This window comes from Vanacampus margaritifer, chromosome 14 (assembly GCF_051991255.1).
Source record: "Vanacampus margaritifer isolate UIUO_Vmar chromosome 14, RoL_Vmar_1.0, whole genome shotgun sequence".
Taxonomy (NCBI): domain Eukaryota; kingdom Metazoa; phylum Chordata; class Actinopteri; order Syngnathiformes; family Syngnathidae; genus Vanacampus; species Vanacampus margaritifer.
In genome coordinates, this window is record NC_135445.1 from 14,726,617 (window position 1) to 14,742,213 (window position 15,597).

At 42.1% G+C, this 15,597-nt stretch overlaps 7 protein-coding genes and 1 pseudogene across 7 annotated transcripts; 4 read left to right on the top strand and 4 right to left on the bottom strand.

Moving 5' to 3' along the window:
• Positions 1-1,032: 1,032 nt before the first annotated feature.
• On the bottom strand, positions 1,033-1,445 carry LOC144063763 (histone H3-like). The gene has a single exon (XM_077585600.1). It carries the CDS (start codon positions 1,441-1,443, stop codon positions 1,033-1,035), a length of 411 nt encoding a protein of 136 aa, XP_077441726.1. The 5' UTR covers positions 1,444-1,445.
• Positions 1,446-1,800: 355 nt separating this feature from the next.
• On the top strand, positions 1,801-2,213 carry LOC144063767 (histone H2A-like). The gene has a single exon (XM_077585605.1). The coding sequence runs from the start codon at positions 1,811-1,813 to the stop codon at positions 2,195-2,197; it is 387 nt and encodes a 128-aa protein (XP_077441731.1). The 5' UTR covers positions 1,801-1,810; the 3' UTR covers positions 2,198-2,213.
• Positions 2,214-3,726: 1,513 nt separating this feature from the next.
• LOC144063771 (histone H2B 1/2-like) lies at positions 3,727-4,280 on the top strand. The gene has a single exon (XM_077585609.1). It carries the CDS (start codon positions 3,727-3,729, stop codon positions 4,099-4,101), a length of 375 nt encoding a protein of 124 aa, XP_077441735.1. The 3' UTR covers positions 4,102-4,280.
• Positions 4,281-5,665: 1,385 nt separating this feature from the next.
• LOC144063772 (histone H2B-like) lies at positions 5,666-6,086 on the bottom strand. Its single transcript, XM_077585610.1, has one exon. It carries the CDS (start codon positions 6,084-6,086, stop codon positions 5,712-5,714), a length of 375 nt encoding a protein of 124 aa, XP_077441736.1. The 3' UTR covers positions 5,666-5,711.
• An 819-nt stretch (positions 6,087-6,905) lies between these two features.
• On the bottom strand, positions 6,906-7,280 carry LOC144063775 (histone H4). Its single transcript, XM_077585614.1, has one exon. It carries the CDS (start codon positions 7,265-7,267, stop codon positions 6,956-6,958), a length of 312 nt encoding a protein of 103 aa, XP_077441740.1. The 5' UTR covers positions 7,268-7,280; the 3' UTR covers positions 6,906-6,955.
• A 1,731-nt stretch (positions 7,281-9,011) lies between these two features.
• LOC144063759 (histone H1 pseudogene) lies at positions 9,012-9,772 on the top strand (annotated as a pseudogene).
• An 880-nt stretch (positions 9,773-10,652) lies between these two features.
• On the bottom strand, positions 10,653-11,063 carry LOC144063764 (histone H3-like). The gene has a single exon (XM_077585601.1). It carries the CDS (start codon positions 11,061-11,063, stop codon positions 10,653-10,655), a length of 411 nt encoding a protein of 136 aa, XP_077441727.1.
• Positions 11,064-11,431: 368 nt separating this feature from the next.
• Positions 11,432-11,818, top strand: LOC144063766 (histone H2A-like). Its single transcript, XM_077585603.1, has one exon. The coding sequence runs from the start codon at positions 11,432-11,434 to the stop codon at positions 11,816-11,818; it is 387 nt and encodes a 128-aa protein (XP_077441729.1).
• Positions 11,819-15,597: the final 3,779 nt, after the last annotated feature.

A 15,597-nucleotide genomic window follows, 5' to 3' on the forward strand; every position in this document is an offset into this window, starting at 1 on the left:
CAATGTTAGATATGTTAGATAGTAGACATGGCTATGCAAGTGACACACAGTTATATTTATCATTGTCCCCTAAATAACAGTTCAATTAACATGTGTACTGTCTAAAGTAAATTAACAACTGAATGAACCAAGATTGCCTTCAGATCAACCAAAACAAAATGGAGGTAAATACCCAAGACTATGTCAGAAAATCTTGAGATGCTGATAGACTCGAACCTTTCAGCAGTCATATCAAATCAGCATAAAACAGCTGCAACTCATTTAGAATGCTGCTGCTGGTATTATGACCAAAACAAAAGAGATCAGAACGTGCCATTCACTCACACTGTCTCCCTTCCAATCAGCTGTAGAATATATTTCAAAATTCTGCTACTACTGGTCTATAAATCACTGAATTATTCTGTCTCCTGAATACGTTCAAGAAATGCTAATTGGACGTGACCCACTAATATGCATATGTTACTGGATAGCCAATAGTCCAAAACTTTTGAAGCAGCGAGGCTATGGAGCCACAACACTAATAATAAGATTCAGTATTGGAAAATAAAATGTCATAGTGGAAAAAGCTGCATTGACATTGAAACAAGTATTGGCATTATAAAACACGTATTGGCATTGTAAAAGGTTGTATTGAAAAATAAAATACAGAACCCCCCCATCCAGTTGCTCCATAAAAACAAATATTTAAAAAAAATCTTCCAGTGCTCTTTTTTACAGCAGTGTTGATCTAAGCCTTAGATTCTAAAGTATTTGTAAGTGTACATCACATGTTTTATTCAATGATCATTGATAAAAAGAAAGTAAATATATAAGTCTTTAAAAAAAAAAAAAACACTAATACAAGGGGGCAATATCGACTGCCTTAGACTCATCACCTGCCATAATTTGTTTTTGTTACACAGTAATTTTGATGCAGTTTTTCTATAATAATAATTTTAGTTTTAAGTGCATCATTATAGCCGTGGTAGAATTTGATCTCTAGTTCAAGGGTGGTGGCTCTTAAAAGAGCCGTTGTTGTATGACTGTAAAAGCTTAAGCTCTCTCTCCGCGGATCCGACGGGCCAGCTGGATGTCTTTGGGCATGATGGTGACCCTCTTGGCGTGAATAGCGCACAAGTTGGTGTCCTCAAACAGACCCACCAAGTAAGCCTCACTGGACTCCTGCAGAGCCATGACGGCCGAGCTCTGGAAGCGCAGGTCGGTCTTGAAATCCTGAGCGATCTCCCTGACCAGGCGCTGGAAGGGCAGCTTGCGGATAAGCAGCTCGGTGGACTTCTGGTAGCGACGGATCTCACGAAGAGCTACGGTACCGGGCCTATAACGGTGAGGCTTCTTGACGCCGCCGGTGGCCGGAGCACTCTTGCGGGCTGCCTTGGTGGCCAGCTGCTTCCTAGGGGCTTTGCCGCCGGTAGATTTACGTGCTGTTTGCTTGGTTCTAGCCATCTTCGAGTGTTTCTCCTCCAAAAGTAACCTAATGAAGTGAAGATGAATCGCGAGTGGCTTTTAATCGCTTGGTTCGACTGCGCAAGAGTGACGCGCGCTCAGAGCGGCGCATGCTGATTGGTGCGCGGCTCCTGCTTGACTCAGCCCCGCCTGGAAGACGGACCTCCTGCTACAAGGCTCGCTGCCAATTGGAGGGAATTGTGTTCAAACTGGCCGCCAAAATGCAAAGTCCTTCTCCGCGCTGAAAACCTCTTCCCTGGTTGGCCTGAAAAAAACACCCCGAGCATTTTGCATCTATAAAAGCAGGACTTGGTTCATCGAAGGGTACAGTTTTCTTCGAGTTTTCACTCCTGAAAGCCATATCAAAATGAGCGGCAGAGGAAAGACCGGCGGTAAGGCCAGAGCAAAGGCCAAGACACGTTCCTCCCGTGCCGGACTCCAGTTCCCGGTCGGTCGTGTCCACAGACTGCTGCGTAAAGGCAACTACGCTCAACGCGTCGGTGCCGGCGCCCCCGTCTACCTGGCAGCCGTGCTGGAGTATTTGACCGCTGAGATCTTGGAGTTGGCCGGCAACGCAGCCCGCGACAACAAGAAGACTCGGATTATCCCCCGTCACCTGCAGCTGGCCGTCCGCAACGACGAGGAGCTCAACAAGCTCCTTGGCGGAGTCACCATTGCCCAGGGTGGCGTGTTGCCCAACATTCAGGCTGTGCTTCTGCCCAAGAAGACTGAGAAGGCAGCCAAGTCAAAGTAAAACTACAAGCAGACCTCTGAAACACCAAAACGGCTCTTTTAAGAGCCACACACTATTCCACCAAAGAGTTTTTCTCCTTTAAGTTGTTTGAAATTTAATTATTTAGATGAGGCAAGTTTATTTGTAATATAGAACATTTTATACCAATGGCAACTAGATGTGCTTTAAAGAAAGACAACACCTAAAAACTTCAAACAGTACTTGACATTCAGAGCAACAATAGTAGGCCAAAAAATTTACTAAAATAACATAGATTGACTGTTAAATAAAAACTTGAACTTAAATTAAAAAAAATTGACTAAAAGGGGAAACCCCTTAATTTAAAACTTTAAAAGCAAAGTTTTAAATTTGGATGTAAAAGCATTTACACTTGGCAGCTTCTTCCATTTGTGTTGCAGCAGCTAAATGCAGCTTCACCATGTTTACTTTGAACTCATGAAGCATGTTCACGTTGAGCAAATTGCGAACAATGTTATAGTGGTGGACATTAATATAACAATTGTTTTACTAATACAACCTATATCTTGGTTTTGATCAATGGTACACCACATTACTCTAATTTAATGGTGGTGGTACTTATGCGTTTTGTTTGTTTTGAATTGATGTAAAAGTTTGAGAACTACAAAAGTAAATCATCTTGATACGTTTAACTTTTTTCTTCCCAGTACACTTATTTACTTGTGAATAATAAAAAAAACTTTTTTTTTTTAAACTTCGTTTAGAAAAACAAACAAAACATTTTTTCCCCAGGGAGTCCGGACCAAGAAGAGAGTAAGACAGAGTAACAAGATTCTAAGGGACAGAAAGGAACAAATAATCTAACAAAAGAGAGTGGGATTTCCAAGCAGTCACAATATTGCCTTATAAATAAAAGTGTTTCAGTTACTCACCTTTCAAGTAGCCCAAACAGGCCATTTCAAATTTATCTTGTCTGTGATTAGTGTGTACTCACTTTTTATAACGTTCTATCTAAAAAATGGCTGATTTTGTGCATGCACACTATGGCAATAATGTCTCACATTTGTGGAATAATGTTTTATTGTAGTAAGGTGATTTGGAATTCAGTTTTCTGTCCTTTTATTCACAGTTTTTGGTATGGTTAAATATATGATTGTGTACTTAACAGGAAAAAAACAATAGAATAGAAACATTTATTTACAATGGAAGTCTACATTGCCATTTTGAAATACTCAAAAATTGTATCTGATCATATGGAACAAAAACAAAACTACCACAAGCCAAATCAATCGAATGTGGTAACAAATTACTGTAGAACAAAGGACATTCATTCATCTGCGGCGTGAAGGGCTGCCCGCCCAAATTACTCTGACTGTCTGTCCTCGTTCAGGTCCGGAAACTGCCCAACAAAGCCTGACTTTCAGATGAGTTTTTTTTTTTATGCTCACAAAGCTGAGAGGCTGGCCGCCAATTAGAGAGTGGCGTTGGCACACTGCTCGTTGCACGAGTCCCCTATAAAGTCACTGGTTGCTCTACCGACGTTTCAAATAATTCCCTTAAACATTGACATTATGCCGGAACCAGCTAAGACCGCTCCTAAGAAGGGCTCCAAGAAAGCCGTCGCCAAGAGTGTTAACAAGACCGGCAAGAAGAGAAGGAGAACCAGGAAGGAGAGTTACGCCATCTACGTGTACAAAGTGCTGAAGCAGGTCCACCCGGACACAGGCATCTCGTCCAAGGCAATGAGCATCATGAACTCGTTCGTCAACGATATCTTCGAGCGCATCGCCTCCGAGGCTGCTCGTTTGGCTCTCTACAATAAGCGCTCTACCATCACGTCCAGGGAGATTCAGACCGCCGTGCGTCTTCTGCTTCCCGGCGAGCTGGCGAAGCATGCGGTGTCTGAAGGCACTAAGGCCGTCACTAAGTACACTAGCTCCAAGTAAATCGCTCGTGTGATACTCTAACCTAACGGCTCTTTTAAGAGCCACCAACTTTCTCTGGAGAGCTTTTCATATTCGTACTTTTTATGTTCTTATCCTTTAACTGTTAAGAGTAATTGGTGATTTAACCGGACTTTAAAATATTTGGGTTGTTTTTAAGGGGTAATTTTATGAGCAGCTAAATAAAGCCCAATTACATTGATTAATGAGAATAACAAAATGCAACAATGTCAATAAATACTCTTAAACTTCAAATTTGTTGATCATTTTAAAGTGAATTAAATCGGTAAATAATGTTCACCCGTTTGGTATTTATACAGATCATTTGTAGCAAAAGAACCAGTTTTATTCATGGCACAATACGCCAATGAATGAATGAAAACTAGAAAAGAAAAAAAAGTCGCAAATAAAAACAATTCTTTGGAGAGTGTAAATGCGTACAGTAGCATTTGTTTTGCTAAAGTTGTGGGAAAAGTTCTAAATATTTTTTTTTTATTTCTTGTTGAATTTAATTTTGTTAATTATGAACAGCAAACATTCAACAGTTGAAATAGTTGAGTTGCACCGTGCGAGGCTGGCGGCCGGGCTCGGTCTGCAAGAGCGAGAGGCGCTATAGATGACGCTAGCAGCGCGACGTGGTCATCTATTGTGGGCTGCTCGCGTTACAGTTTGTACAGACTTGAATAAATCTATTAGACCTTTTTTATCGGATAAAATGTACCCATCGGGCCGATCAAAAATAACGTAATCTTTACCCAAATTGGCAGATATTTTATCGGTTCTGTAAATATCGTGCATCGTGCAATTAGTCTATAATTATCTAAGCTTGATACTTTACATGTTTTATCTTTAATTACTGGCACCAGAATTACAGAGAGCATGGATTCAGGCAGTATACCATGTGATAAAAAGCCAGAAAAACAAATAGAGCAGCACGAATATTTTTTTGCTAGCATACTTCAGGTGTTATTTGATCAGAACCGCATGATTTGTTCACTGCCAGTTTTCTAATAGCATTTGCTTCACTTCATCTGGCTTAATCACCATACCATTATTAGTGTGGCAGCACAAAAATGAAATGAGTAGATCTGATACATTTTATTGAAGGCTTTGTTGCTGAAATTGGCAGGAGACGTGGTTCAATGATTTAGCGACATTCATTTAACAAATTATTTTAAACGAAACAAACAGTCAGGACTGAGGCCAAGAGCGTTTATTACAAATTTAATTCAGTTAATTGGTAAAAGCATGTTTAAGTTAACAAGAGAGTCTAATTTGAAGGGAAAAAAGTTATTTAATAGGACAAATGATTTAAAATAAACAATATTCCATGAACCTAAATGTACTTGTTATTGGTATCGGCAATATTGACACTAGTATTTGCTGGGTATCAATCAATACCAAAATCTCAAGTATTGCACATAGTATATACTATATTAAATGCTTTGAATTGACATCCTTTACCAACCTGGATACTGTTATTGGAAGTCTAAGATATTGACGTGTTGCCACGCAAAAAGGACAAATTGGCGACATGAAGGAGTTGGAATACTTTTCAGAGAATGTGGGTGGCTCTTAAAAGAGCCGTTGGTTTGAAGTAACGCGCTAGCGAATTACTTGGAGCTGGTGTACTTGGTGACGGCCTTGGTGCCTTCAGACACGGCGTGCTTGGCCAACTCGCCGGGAAGCAGAAGACGCACCGCGGTCTGGATCTCCCTGGACGTGATGGTGGAGCGCTTATTATAGTGAGCCAAACGAGAAGCTTCCGAGGCGATGCGCTCGAAGATGTCGTTGACGAACGAGTTCATGATGCTCATGGCCTTGGACGAGATGCCGGTGTCCGGGTGGACCTGCTTCAGCACTTTGTACACGTAGATAGCGTAGCTCTCCTTTCTCTTGCCCCTTCTCTTCCGGCCAGGTTTGCCCGGGGCTTTGGAGACGGCTTTCTTGGAGCCCTTCTTAGGGGCGGACTTAGCTGGCTCAGGCATGGTAACCGCTTTAAGTACAAGCTACTAGACTTGGTTCGACGACAGGGAAGCCAGTGGTTTTATAAGAGACTCGTGCAACGAGCAGTGTGCTAACGCCACTCTCTGATTGGTAGACAGACTCTCAGTTTTGTGAGGCGCATACAAAAACCTCCCACTGAAAAGCCGAGTCTTTGTTGGCCATTTTCCGGACCTGAAAGAGGACGTTAACCGTAATTTGGCGCTTACTGGTCACTTCGCAGGTGAATGAACTGAACAGAACTTCGTAATTACCACATTTGATTGATTTGGCTTGTGTCCGTTTTGCTTATTTAGATACAATTTTACATCTGAAAACGCGTTTTTTAAACTCAATGGGATAAAGTGTTTCTCCACAATGAGTGCAAATTTAGTGTGCAATACTGAAAGGAAAAGCTTAGTATTTGTTTTTATCTATCATGTGCAGGTACCACATAAAACGTACTGCCACCATTAAACTACAGTAATGTAGTGTAAATCAAGATCGAAGCAGAGGTTGCACGAGCAAAAACGGTTATAATTATGGTAATTGTATTGCATATAAAACTCAAACACTTCCATTATTAAAAGGTAAAATTTCATTCAAATATTTGTACAAGAGTAAAATACATCTCTCTAATTAAAAGCCAGTTTATTACTGTCCTACACTGGACAAAAACACTATTTTTCATGTTTTGAGCAGTAAACGTAGCTCAAACTCATATGATGTCTAGAGTAATTGCATTTGTCGTTTTTAATTAGGAATATTCCATATATTAAATCGGTTTGTGTTTGATATGAAATGATTTCTCTCAGAGTAGGTGGGGGGCCCTTAAAAGGGCCTTTGGATTATAATGGACAAAGAGTGAGAAGATTCAACCTCCGAAGCCGTACAGAGTACGTCCTTGTCTCTTGAGTGCATACACCACATCCATGGCAGTCACCGTCTTCCGCTTGGCGTGCTCCGTGTAGGTGACAGCGTCACGGATGACGTTTTCCAGGAAAACTTTCAGCACACCACGAGTTTCCTCGTAGATGAGGCCGGAGATTCGCTTTACTCCTCCACGGCGGGCCAGACGACGGATAGCGGGCTTAGTGATTCCCTGGATGTTGTCACGAAGAACTTTGCGATGACGCTTAGCGCCTCCTTTGCCCAACCCTTTACCACCCTTTCCTCGGCCAGACATATTGGGATATGAGTAATCACCTTAGTAGATTTGAATGAAGTTGAATAGTGGTGCTGGCTCATCTTATAACAAGACTACGGACCTGAATGGGGACAGGTAGCAAAACTTGTGGGTGGGCGGAGGGCGTCACTCAGCAGCCATAAGCGATCGCTTCTGTATTAGAGAATTCCACTACAAATTAAGTTGTCTGATTCACTTAAAATCGCTTTATCAACGGTAACAGACTTGTACTCATGGTTAACAAAATGAAAACAACAACAACTACTGTATATTTTTATTGACGCTACGTTTCCTGCGTAAAAAGCAGCGAGGAGGGTGTTTGTACGCATGCGCACAATTGAGAAAACCACAAACTCTCACTACTGGTTCGCCGCACAATACCTTCAGTCAGTCCAACATTCCTGATTAGCTTATCTTCTTCAACGGTACACCGTTGGATTCTGAGGGTTTGGATTTCGTACAAATGTAGTCTCCAGGCAGCATGCCATCACTTAACCAAGTTTTTTTTTTAAGATAATATGAAGCGCTATTGTGTATTTCTATGTTCATACTGTTATGCAGTTAAACAGAAGTTACTAAATTCCCCGTGTAGTCTTTTTTAGATTGTTTTGGGGAAGTTTTAATTAATGCTGAAGCATTTGAACACATATTTCTTAAATGCGAAAGTATGTGTAATGAATACACAAGTTGTGAAAAAGTAGTCAAATGACAATACATTGAAATAGTAATTAGAAATTTCACTACTATTACATTCTCAATAGGAAAACATGACAAACTATTTACAATCTTCCCAACACTGTCAAAGAGTTATTCAATACTTTGTCACTGACATGTCTTCTAGGAGGCCTGCACATGCACAAGTGTGAGCAGGTTCTCTGTGTGGTGTGCAACAAAAGTTTACTACAATTATAATATCGGGACGAGATACTGAATACATGTGATGCACAACTAGGTCAAGTCAAATAAATGTCAATATTAGCCACACATTCAATAAAGTGCAAAATTAAAAAATGATACAATCGCGAGCAGTGTATACACAATAAGCACTGTAATCTATCTATATGTCTGACCTACGTGATACTGATGCGAAAGGCAAAAGCATTCACACCAATTGTTCCCATGCATACAGTATGTATTTAGACAAATTTGTTAAAAAATCAGCTACTTTGTATTGTTTAAGACAAACACATTCCATGACTTGGATATAAAATTGAGAAGTGTTATCAGATAACTACAGACACAAGTCACAGGTTTCAGTCATGTGTGTTTGCTGCCCTCAGAAAACGTTGTATTTTTCCAAAACGATAATCAATACTCGCTTGATTAGAGTTTCAATCCATGGTTGAACATGTTACTTTATATGTAAAACACTTTTTGTCAAATAGTATTTTACTTTAAACCATATTATTTTAGAAATGAGTCAGGAAATTCGCCGAGTAGCGCTGCTCACGACAGTGTAGAGGTGAAGTCTGGAAGCTCTGCAAAAGAATTGCAGAAAGTATACGACTTTTAAACAGCTCCATTATGGAAATAAACAAGTGTGCGATCTATTAAAAGCATTTAAGTTTATTTAAAATGCTTCCAATGTTGTTTTTCATCATTTGAAGTGTGCGGAGAAAACACAAGTGAGGAGAGTTTGTCAGCGCGCCGTGGAGCAAACTGCCCGATTGACTCTCCACGGTTCTCATGGTGCGTTTAAGTCCCACCGCTTGCTTGGTAAATAACATCAGCCCGTTCAAACGACAAATAGCAGGCATCATGGCAGAAGTAGCACCAGCCCCAGCCCCGGCTAAAGCGACCAGGAAGAAGGCGTCCAAAACCGTGAAGAAGAGGGCCGGACCTAGCGTCAGCGAGCTCATCGTCAAGGCTGTGGCCGCCTCCAACGAGCGCAATGGCGTTTCCCTGGCTTCCCTCAAGAAGTCGCTGGCGGCCGCCGGCTACGACGTGGACAGGAACAGGTCCCGCGTCAAACTCGCCGTCGTTGGCCTGGTGACCAAGGGAACCCTGGTTCAGACCAAGGGCACCGGCGCCTCTGGCTCCTTCAAGATGAACAAGAAGGCCGAGGGGAAGGTGAAGGCGACCAGTAAACCAGCCACTAAGGCAGCTAAGAAGACCCCCGCTAAAGCTAAGAAGCCCGCCGCGAAGAAGGCGACGCCAAGCAAGAAGGCCAAAACAGCGGCAGCCAAGAAGACGGCAGCCAAGAAATCCCCCAAGAAGGCGGCAACGCCCAAGAAAGCAGCTAAGAAGGCCACCAAGAGCCCCAAGAAGGCCGCAACGCCCAAAAAAGCCCCCGCGGCCAAGAAGACCGCCGCTAAGAAGAGCCCCGCCAAGAAGGTGGCAAAGCCCAAAAGTGTCAAGAAGGCAGCACCCAAAAAGAAGTGAGGCAACATTTATGTCCACAAAAGGCTCTTTTAAGAGCCACCAAATCTCATTTAAAGATCGAACGTATTCCTTGTCTGCTAGATATGTCATATATTAAAAACACACATCCTCCGTGACCCGTGTCAAAACTCAGAAAAAAAAATACATCAAACAAAAACACTAACAAAAAAGTCATTAATCAATCAATAGCTGTTCATTTATTTGGGCTTTCATTCAAAATCAACACTAAGGAAATAGTACTTTTTATTCTTAAGCTCATGTCATTCTTTACATATCAATTAAAAAACATTCATGTCATTGATTGTGTTAAAACGGACATTTAACTTCATTATTTGAGCTTTTCCTTATTCTTTCCAATCATCAGACCACTGTTTGCTTGGAGGCATTGATAGTTACGTTTCCAAAAGCGTCTGAAAACTGACACAACAGTGGAAATGGAAGTTTTAATTAACTCATCGGCCAAATTATAGTATAATATAAACCCAAGTTTGAATATACTCAATGTATCTGTGCGCTGGTCGGTCCAGATATAATTGTTAGTATTGTAATACTAATCAATTGCGTGTAAAATACCCTACGTTGTCACAGCAGCTGTTCATTGATTGGATACTTGAAGCGGGGGAACGGTTGTCCAATCAGAATATCCAATTGCTCCTCCAAAACTTCCGTAGGATTGCTTTACAACAACGTTAATTGTATGGCATTAGTGTAGGAGTGCACCACTTACATATATATATATATATCTATTTTTTTAAATTGATAAGTTTTTTAAAAAAAAAATTAAAAAGGGGAATCGAAGGCGGGCGGGTTTAGTTCATTTCCCTATACAATGAGCTTATACCTATACTGCTTCATAACAACTAAAAGTGCAATGCTTAAGATAGACCTATCTTTAAAAAGGATCATCATTACTGTTTTTAAATATAGAGTCATGATGGAATTTCTCTTTCGTTTGCAAATGTGGTGGCTCTTAAAAGAGCCGTTGTTGTATGACTGTAAAAGCTTAAGCTCTCTCTCCACGAATCCGACGGGCCAACTGGATGTCTTTAGGCATGATGGTGACCCTCTTGGCGTGGATAGCGCACAAGTTGGTGTCCTCAAACAGACCCACCAAGTAAGCCTCGCTGGACTCCTGCAGAGCCATGACGGCTGAGCTCTGGAAGCGCAGGTCGGTCTTAAAGTCCTGAGCGATCTCCCTGACCAGGCGCTGGAAGGGCAGCTTGCGGATAAGCAGCTCGGTGGACTTCTGGTAGCGACGGATCTCACGGAGGGCCACGGTACCGGGCCTGTAACGGTGAGGCTTCTTGACGCCGCCGGTGGCCGGAGCGCTCTTGCGGGCTGCCTTGGTGGCCAGCTGCTTCCTAGGGGCTTTGCCGCCGGTAGACTTACGGGCTGTTTGTTTAGTTCTTGCCATCTTCGAATGTTTCTCCTCCAAATGTAATCTAGTAATGTGGATGCGACAAGCGAGTGCCTTTTAACCGCTTGGTTCGACTGCGCAGGAGTGACGCGCGCTCAGAGCGGCGCATGCTGATTGGTGCGCGGCTCCTGCTTGACTCAGCCCCGCCTGGAAGACAGATCTCCTGCTACAAGGCTCGCTGCCAATTGGAGGGAATTGTGTTCAAACTGGCCGCCAAAATGCAAAGTCCTTCTCCGCGCTGAAAACCTCTTCCCTGGTTGGCCTGAAAAAAAACACCCCGCGCATTTTGCATCTATAAAAGCAGGACTTGGTCCATAGAAGAGTACATTTTTCTACGAGTTTTCACTCCAGAAAGATTTATCAAAATGAGCGGCAGAGGAAAGACCGGCGGCAAGGCCAGAGCAAAAGCCAAGACTCGTTCCTCCCGTGCCGGACTCCAGTTCCCGGTTGGTCGTGTCCACAGACTGCTGCGTAAAGGCAACTACGCTCAGCGCGTCGGTGCCGGCGCCCCTGTCTATCTGGCGGCCGTGCTGGAGTATTTGACCGCTGAGATCTTGGAGTTGGCCGGCAACGCAGCCCGCGACAACAAGAAGACTAGGATTATCCCACGTCATCTGCAGCTGGCCGTCCGCAACGACGAGGAGCTCAATAAGCTCCTTGGCGGAGTCACCATAGCCCAGGGCGGTGTGTTGCCCAACATCCAGGCCGTGCTTCTGCCCAAGAAGACGGAGAAGGCAGCAAAGTCCAAGTAAAACTACAAGCAGAACTCTGAAACACCAAAACGGCTCTTTTAAGAGCCACACACTACTTCCTTTAAAGAGCATACTCTCCTAAATAATGGTGTTGTACCGATGATCTATGAAACAATGAATAAGAGTTCAATATTCTCCTAACACTATAGGTGCACCCCAATAGATTTCATCTTAATATTCAAGTATCACACTTGCATTCTCTTATTTTGAAAGGCAATTGCTTGTCTGGGTGTACATTTGTACAATGTAGATTCATTGCCCGACTGAACTCTGAATGCTTGAGGTTACTTAGGATGTTTTTTTTGTGTGTATTTTTTTCCCAATGACAATAGCCATTTTGTACGTCATCAATAACATGTGCTCGTGTGGTTAAGTGTACATGAGATGCACACTGCTTGTTTTACAAAACACATCATCTAGTTGAAAGCATTATCTGTATATTACTGTACAAACTTAATAAGTAGTGATGGGACTTATGGCTCTTTGACAGGAGCCGTTCAATCAAGAATCGTTCACTTAAAAGAGGCATTCAAAAGACTGTCTCTTTTATGCTTTTTAACATTATTTGAAATCAGCAATGTTATACTTAAGGTTGAACGGCTCTCTATAAAAACTGTTCCCATCGTTCACATTGACGAGACATTCAAAAGACTATTCGTTCATGAACGTCACGTCACTATTTATAAGCAATCTAATTTAGAAAGGAGGAAATATACTAAACTATTCAATACAAAAACTAACTTTTTAATTAATTATGAAGACTTTTTTTTTAAATAATGGCACTTGCTATACAGTGATACATCAAAGAATTCTATGCTGACTTTTTTTGTAAATTTTTTGATTTATTCTGACAACCGAGTACAGCCCGGTGTACTGTTTTAAAGGAAGCAAATGTACAATAAAATAGATGGATACATCTTTTTACATTAGTTGCACACACTAGTTTTATCGTGTATTCCTGAGCATGAGTCAGCAGGATTTGTAAGGTGCACAGTTCAGCTGCAGACATTTTGTATTTTGCAAAGGGAACCTTACATTGCAGCCATTGTTTCTGTCTCTTCATCATTCAGAGGTAATTTTCTACATATAATTGGTCATTTGTACCAGTGTAAAAATGATTCTGCAAACAAAGGGCTGAGTGAACTATGCAACAGGGAGTTTGAAATGCTGATTATTGTTGTCAGAACATTTTGCACAGGATTTATTTTTGAATCAATCAAACTTTTAAATACATGTTTGTTGGATTTATTCATTTCATTAAAATCATAATTGTCTAGATTAGAATGACAGGGGGGAAAAAAAAGAAAAAATATTTTTGGGCCATATCGCCCAACCCCACCAAAATGTGTGATCTTTATGTTAAAACTGTGCATATTAAAGTGGCTTATATTCACGTTAAATATACTTTTTATCAGGAATGCGCGATAATATCGGTGACAGATAACTATTGGCAATTATCAGCCAATTTGACATCATACAGATAAACCAGATAATAAAGAAATCCGCTGATAATAATAGACATGCAACTTTGGTCCATCTGTTGTGGCTCAAGTCCTCAACCCCTCCCCTCTCCTATGGTAGTGTCGCATATTTGTGACGTCATGCCTGCGACCTCATGTTCACAGAAGATGCATGTCGCCAGTGTTGGCTTTAGCCTAGTTTATTTGTTTTGGATTCCCGGAAGTTGTCACTGACATCATCTCTTACACTGACCAGAAGATGGCGACAGCGTAACGTTTGAAGACGGTGAATAGTGTTCCGTCACAATCCATCTCCAAATTAACCTCGCCAGCCAGATTCATAATTGTAATTCACTCGAGGGAGTTCTTCACATTATGAATCTGGTACTTCACTAGGCAGACCCGTTCGGGAATGGCAGGGCTTGCTGTACAATACTGCGAGCTGATTGGACGATGCTGCATGTTTGCACATTTTGTTTTGATCAATCAAAGCAACGGATGAAAATCTCGTCTTCCGTCTCCTCTTGGCTGCAAACGGCGGGAGTGGTACAAGATGTATTCTCCGGAGTTTGTGAACTCACAAAAACCCAGAGAGTTCATCTGGCTCGCAAGGTTATCTCCAAATGTGCTTCCAAAAACTTTCAATTTCCTCAATGGTCAACATTTATTAAACCTATATCTATGAATAAACAGTTTTGCCATTATTATCAAAGTGTTGGGCATTATTCACCTTTTTACTGTTTGCAGTATCGTCCCAAATTAAATATCCTTAAATTTTAGTGTGGGTAAAATCATGGTCCTCAGAAATCCAGCGTCGAAATGCTTCCCAAAATATCTTGGTGTATGTATTGACATTCAAAAAAAAAGTTCAAAAGTCTCTTCATCAGTTACAAAAACACAGCAAATTTGCTGGACTTTAAATCTGTCTCATAAAATCTCCACAAGGATAAACATCATTCATCACCTTAAAATAGCATTTGGTGATATGGGTAGACTAGAGTGAGGTACCGGGTTCTAATTCTAACTCTAATTTCTTGAGTGTAATCTTTTAACGGATTTTTTTCCTTTTAAATCATTAAGGGGCGGCACGGTGGCTGACTGGTTCGCACGTCCGCCTCCCAGTGCAGAGGACTTGAGATCGAGTCCAGGCTTCGGCCTTCCTGGGTGGAGTTTGCATGTTCTCCCCGTGCTTGCGTGGGTTTTCTCCGGGTACTCCGGTTTCCTCCCACATTCCAAAGACATGCATGTCAGGTTAATTGAACGCTCAAAGTTGTCCATAGGTGTGATTGTGAGTGCGGATGGTTGTTTGTCTGTGTGCCCTGTGATTGGCTGGCAACCAGTTCAGGGTGTACCCCGCCAGCTGGGATAGGCTCCAGTGCCCCCCGCGACCCTTGTGAGGACTAAGCGGTAAAGAAAATGGATGGATAAATCATTAAGAGTGTTTTAGATGTGAGGCCACCCAGTAAGAATTGATTGGTACAATGTGGCAGCCGTGGCTCAGGGTGTATAGATGGTCATGTAGTAACCGGAAGGTTGGTTGCTTGATCCCCACTCTCCCCAAGTCATCTGTCATTGGGCAAGGAACTTCACATACATTGCCTCCAGTGCCACTCACATTGGTGTATGGAAGGTGCGAATGTTTGGTAGTGGTCGGAAGGGCCGTAGGCGCACACTGGCAGCCACACTTCCGTCAGCCTACCCCAGGGCAGCTGTTGCTACATAAGTAGTTTACCGCTACCAGCTGACATACCAGGCTACTTACCCTACTCTCTGTTTCAATAAAGATCCTCACCTTGCCCTTCTTTCCTGTCTCCCTGCCGTGTTCCCCCACATTTGGGTTTAGCAACCACTCACACCCACCGTGACAGAAATGATCTCACCTTTAACATATATGCCTTCAAGGTCTCCCATAGTACTGAAGCCGACATGTCAAGTGTTGTGTTAACAACCATTAAAAAAAAAAGTCAATTTGTTGTGAAATAAAGTTAACAGTCCTCATTAAAAAAAAAAAAAAAGTGTGGACGGAGTGTTTTGAATCATCCCTTCTCTTCTTCAATTTAATTTGAGACGAGTCTTGCAAAAAGGTCAGCTGGGCACCAAGGTGGTGGATGTGGTGCAGTATTTTACTTGGTTTAATTGGGCTATTGAGCCCTTTACAGTTGAAGCTAATGAATTTAATAGCACACCCGCTGGACACCATTGACGCGGTGGATAGGGTCATTGCCAGATGACGGCAATATAATGCAAAGGAGAACACTTGGCGCCAAGGTGAAAAAAAAACTTGGTTGATCTGCAGGTCAAACAAAAAGTTGTGGACCA

Coding starts and splice junctions, on each gene's coding strand:
- LOC144063772 (XM_077585610.1), bottom strand. CDS start 6,086: ATGCCTGAGCCAGCTAAGTCCGCCCCTAAGAAGGGCTCCAAGAAAGCC.
- LOC144063771 (XM_077585609.1), top strand. CDS start 3,727: ATGCCGGAACCAGCTAAGACCGCTCCTAAGAAGGGCTCCAAGAAAGCC.
- LOC144063767 (XM_077585605.1), top strand. CDS start 1,811: ATGAGCGGCAGAGGAAAGACCGGCGGTAAGGCCAGAGCAAAGGCCAAG.
- LOC144063764 (XM_077585601.1), bottom strand. CDS start 11,063: ATGGCAAGAACTAAACAAACAGCCCGTAAGTCTACCGGCGGCAAAGCC.
- LOC144063766 (XM_077585603.1), top strand. CDS start 11,432: ATGAGCGGCAGAGGAAAGACCGGCGGCAAGGCCAGAGCAAAAGCCAAG.
- LOC144063763 (XM_077585600.1), bottom strand. CDS start 1,443: ATGGCTAGAACCAAGCAAACAGCACGTAAATCTACCGGCGGCAAAGCC.
- LOC144063775 (XM_077585614.1), bottom strand. CDS start 7,267: ATGTCTGGCCGAGGAAAGGGTGGTAAAGGGTTGGGCAAAGGAGGCGCT.